Source organism: Saccostrea cucullata, unplaced genomic scaffold (assembly GCF_032062105.1).
Source record: "Saccostrea cucullata isolate Sc308-1 unplaced genomic scaffold, CSIRO_AGI_Scuc_v1 ctg1398, whole genome shotgun sequence".
NCBI lineage: Eukaryota > Metazoa > Mollusca > Bivalvia > Ostreida > Ostreidae > Saccostrea > Saccostrea cuccullata.
In genome coordinates this window covers 340,133-345,000 of record NW_026929212.1, presented here as the reverse complement: position 1 = coordinate 345,000, position 4,868 = coordinate 340,133, and the positions used below count along the sequence as shown (strand labels likewise).

Genomic DNA, 4,868 nt, shown 5'->3' with positions numbered 1-4,868 from the left:
ATCATGACCCCCGGGGGTTGGGCGGGGCCACAATGGGGAATCAAAGTTTTACCAAGAAATATAATGGAAAAATCTTTGAAAATCTTCTTCTCAAGAACCACTGGGCCAGAAAAGCTGAAAATTATTTTGAAGCATCCTGGGGTGGTCTAGATTCTAAATTGTTCATATCATGACCCCCGGGGGTAGGGTGGGGCCACTATGGGGAATCAAAGTTTTACATAGAAATATGTAGGAAAAATCTTTGAAAATCTTCTTCTCAAGAACCACTGGGCCAGAAAAGCTGAAACTGATGTGGAAGCATCCTAGGATAGTGTAAGTTCTAAAATGTGCAAATCATGACCCCCGGGGGTAGGGCGGGGCCACAATGGGGAATCAAAGTTTTACATAGAAATATATAGGAAAAATCTTAAAAAATCTTCTTCTCAAGAACCACTGGGCCAGTTAAGCTGAAACTTATGTTGAAGCATCCTTGGGTAGTGTAGATTCTAAATTATACAAATCATGACCCCCGGGGGTAGGGCGGGGATACAACGGGGAATCAATGTTTTACATAGAAATATATAGGAAAAATCTTTGAAAATCTTTTTCTCAAGAACCACTGAGCCAGAAATGCTGAAACTTATGTGGAAGCATGCTGTTTTAGTGTAGATTCTAAATTGTTCAAATCATGACCCCCAAGGGTTGGGTGGGGCCACAATAGAGAATCCAAGTTTTACATAGAAATATACAGAATAAATCTTTGAAAATCTCCTTCACAAGAACTACTGGGTCAGAAAAGCTGAAACTTATGTGGAAGCATCCAGGAATAGTGTAAATTCTAAATTGTTCAAATCATGACCCCCGGGGGTAGGGCAGGGCCACAATAAGGAATCAATGTTTTACATAGAAACATATAGAAAAAATCTTTGAAAATCTTCTTCTCAAGAACCACTGGGCCAGAAAAACTTAAACTTATGTGGAAGCATACTGGGATAGTGTAGAATTCAAATTGTTTAAATTATGATCATTGGGGTAGGATGGGGTCACAATATGTATTACAAGGGGAAATCTGGTAAAGAACGGAATGGCCAAAGCTTCTCAGGTGAGCGATGTGGCCCATGGGCCTCTTGTTTACTAGTCCTACCCTTGGTGCTCAGGTGAGCGATGTGGCCCATGGGCCTCTTGTCATCGTTGTTGTTGTCGTCGTCGTTGAAAATTTTTCACATTTTCATCTTCTTTTCAAGAACCACCAGGCCAATTTCAACCAAACTTGCTAAAAAGTATCCTTGGGTAAAGGGAATTCAAGTTTGTTCAAATGAAGGGCCATGCCCTTTTTCCAAAGGGAGATAATTATGAATAAGAGAAAAATTAATGGCATTTTTAAAAAATCTTCTTCTCAAGAACCACTGGGCCAGGAAAAATGGAACTCACGTGGAATCATCTTCAGGTAGTGAAGATTCAAATTTGTTCAAATCATGACCCCTCAGGGTAGGGTGGGGCCAAAATGGCCAATCAAAGTTTTACATAAAAATATATAAGAAAAATGTTATTGCTGAATATTACTGCATTTTTCGCAATATATTTAGAATAAATTTAATTGTTTTAAAAGTATTTAAAAAAAATGCACATGGATACTGAAATACATTTTGAACATTTTGTATGATTCATCTTTATAGTGGAAAAAAGAGAAAGAAAACAGTAAAAAGGGAAAGTAAAATTTTGTTTGCAATGGGATTTATTTATGTCTAATTTCTGATTTCTCTACATATATTCATCAAAAACATAGCTTGACATAGTACTTAAAACAATTTTTGCTTAATTTACAGAGAGAACTTTTGTTATCCTATTCAAAGATTCAAAGTGAGGCTGAAAAGTCAACCAACTGTAAGGCTTATGAGCATCAGACAATTAGTTCAGAAAGAAACATCATTGGACATGGGAAAAAGAAGTCTGGTCATCTAATTCAAAGATTCAAAGTCAGGCTGTGATTGGACATGCAAGTATAACACCTTTTAATTGTGGTTTATGCACCAAAGCGTTCAAAGACTTGAACACCTTACAGAAACACATACGAAACCGTACAACTGATGAAGCTTTTCAATGTGATTTCTGTTTAAAAAACTTCAGCCTGTCTCGTAACTGAATCAAACATAAAAGAATACATACTGGAGACAAACCTTATAATTGTGTGTGGGAAGGCATTCAGCCAGTCATATACCTGTCAGGAACACTCGAGGATACATTCAGGTGATAAACCTAAAAAGTGTGATGTGTGTGGGAAGGCTTTCAACAAAGTAGGTAACTTAAACTGCTACATGAAGTTACACACAGGTGATAAATCCTAGTGTGATGCGTGTGGGATGGAATTCAACCAATCAGAGAACTTGCAGAAAGACATTATGACACATACAGGTAATAAACATGCTGCAGACAAACCTTATAAATGTGATATGTGTGAAAAGGCATTCAATTGGCCAGGAAAATTACAGGTACACATGAGAACACACACTGGTGAAAAACCTTATAAATGTGATATTTGTGGGAAGGCATTTGCACTGCTGCATCACCTTCAGGATCACACAAATATTCATACAGGTGATAAACCTTATATATGTGATGTTTGTGGGAAAACATTCAACAGATTAAATGCCTTACAGAGGCACATGAGAACACACACAGGTTATAAACCTTATAAATGTGATGTGTGTGGGAAAGCATTCAGCCAGTCATGTCACTTTAAAGAACACATGAGGATACATACAGGTGATAAACCTTATAAATGTGATGTGTGTGGGAATGCATTCAACCAGTCACAACAATTACAGAAACACACGAGGACACATGCAGGTGATTATCCGTGTAAATGTTTTGTGTGTAGGGAGGCATTCATCAACATACACCACATACAGAAGCACATGAGGACACATACTGGTGAAAAATCTTATCAATGTGATGTGTGTGGGAAAGCATTCAGCCATTCACATCACTTACAGACACACAGGAGAACACATACAGGTGAAAAACCTTATAAATGTGATGTTTGTGGAAAGTTATTTACCCGGAAAGATCACTTACAAAGACACCTGAGAATACATACAGGTGATAAACCTTACAAATGTAATGTATGTGACAGCTCATTCAAATATGCCAATGATTTAAAAAGACATATAACTACACACACTGGAGAGAAAATGTGATTTCCGTCCAAGAGCATATTGTAAAAAGTCAGATCTAGATAGACATCTGAAGATACACACATGTGATTAACCTGTTAAATGGTGTTGTGTGTGGAAAGGCATTCAACCGATTGCACACGTTAAAGATCTACATACAGACACATTGTGGCGAGAAACCTTAGTATTGTGATGTCATTATCCACAAATAGCATATGATGTTTTTGGGAAGTCAATTGAAACAGAACTATACATAGAGTTTAAAAGATCAGTTATATGTAATTAAGAAATTGAAATAAATACATCAGGAATATGAAAATGATTTAACTGTGATTTGTTCCATAGATCTTTTTTTTTAAAGAGAAAGCTCTCCGTTGCAGATATATACACATATATGTAGAGAACTTGTCCGTAAGAATGCACATTAACTGACAGAAACAGAACTACTAATATATATCATAGCAATTTCCTACAGAAATTCAAGAAAGAAGAAGAAAAAATTTCTACCCGTATTTAAAAAGAGAAGGAAGATAACCAGAAGGCATCTTTCTTGAAAGACATGCTTTACATGAATAGGAGGCTTTAAAGACAGGATCAAGGGATGGATATAGCAGAACACAGGGGACCGCAGCCAAGTTAGGAGGCCAAGTTAGGAGGCTTTATTAAGTTTAAAGACAGAATCAAGCGATAGATATAGCAGACCTTGGGTCTTTGGAGAATGTCGACCAAAAAATAGGTCACTGTGACCTACTTTTGACATTTTATGGCTTTATTTTATTGTATCTGGTACTTATTGGCTCGGAATCATTAAACTTTGTCAGTTGAGGCATCTTACAATTTCATTGAATGTTCAACAAGAAGTAGGTCACAGTGACCTACTTGTGAATATCTCAGGTACTTATTGGCTTAGAATCATCAAATTTTGTCAGTTTAGGCATCTTGGGTTTTTGGAAAAAGTCGAGCAAAAAGTAGGTTACCATGACCTATTTTTGACATTTGATGGCTACATTTAATTATCTCTGGTAATAATTGGCTTAGAATCATCAAACTTTGTCAGATGATGCATCTTGGGTTTTCAGAGAATGTTAACCAAAATGTAGGTCATGGTGACCTACTTTTGATATCTCAGGTACTTATTTATTTAGAATCATCAGTCTTTGTCAATTAATGTATCTTGAGTCCTTAGAAAATTTCAATCAAAAGGAAGGTCACTGTGACCTACTGTGGTATTTTATAATTATATTATAATATCTTCAGTCTTAACTGGCTAAATATTATCAAACTTTTTAAGTTGGTGCATTTTTGGCCTTATGTAGGCTTCTAATAGAAGTGATAGAGTGTACAATTTATCAGAAGAGCGATTCGAGGCCTTTGGGCCTCTTGTTAAATTATTGATGTGTACCATGTAAAATTTCATCTTTGAACCTTTTTCTCCTTATGTATGCCGACGATATGTTGCTTTTTTCTGAAACTGTTACTGGTCTGCAATCCTATTGGATCAATTATCAACCTATTGTGAAACATGGAAATTGAATATTTATGGGCACAAATCGTAGATTTTTGTTTTAAGATTAGGGGAATTAGTAGTGATGAAAGGATTGTCGCCGACGATCGATTGTCAATCGTTTTGGGGTGTTCGATTCCGATTATCGATTATGTTTTTCATAATTGATTGTCGCCCAAATAAACTTGTAGGATTTGAACAAAACAAATATG

At 36.3% G+C, this 4,868-nt stretch overlaps 1 protein-coding gene across 1 annotated transcript; it reads left to right on the top strand.

Moving 5' to 3' along the window:
- The first annotated feature begins 1,947 nt into the window (after positions 1-1,947).
- LOC134280102 (zinc finger protein 431-like) lies at positions 1,948-3,540 on the top strand. The gene has a single exon (XM_062762529.1). The coding sequence runs from the start codon at positions 2,340-2,342 to the stop codon at positions 3,174-3,176; it is 837 nt and encodes a 278-aa protein (XP_062618513.1). The 5' UTR covers positions 1,948-2,339; the 3' UTR covers positions 3,177-3,540.
- The last annotated feature ends 1,328 nt before the right edge of the window (positions 3,541-4,868 follow it).

What these genes read in the sequence shown, in the direction of transcription:
- LOC134280102 (XM_062762529.1), top strand. Translation starts at nt 2,340, where the DNA reads ATGGAATTCAACCAATCAGAGAACTTGCAGAAAGACATTATGACACAT.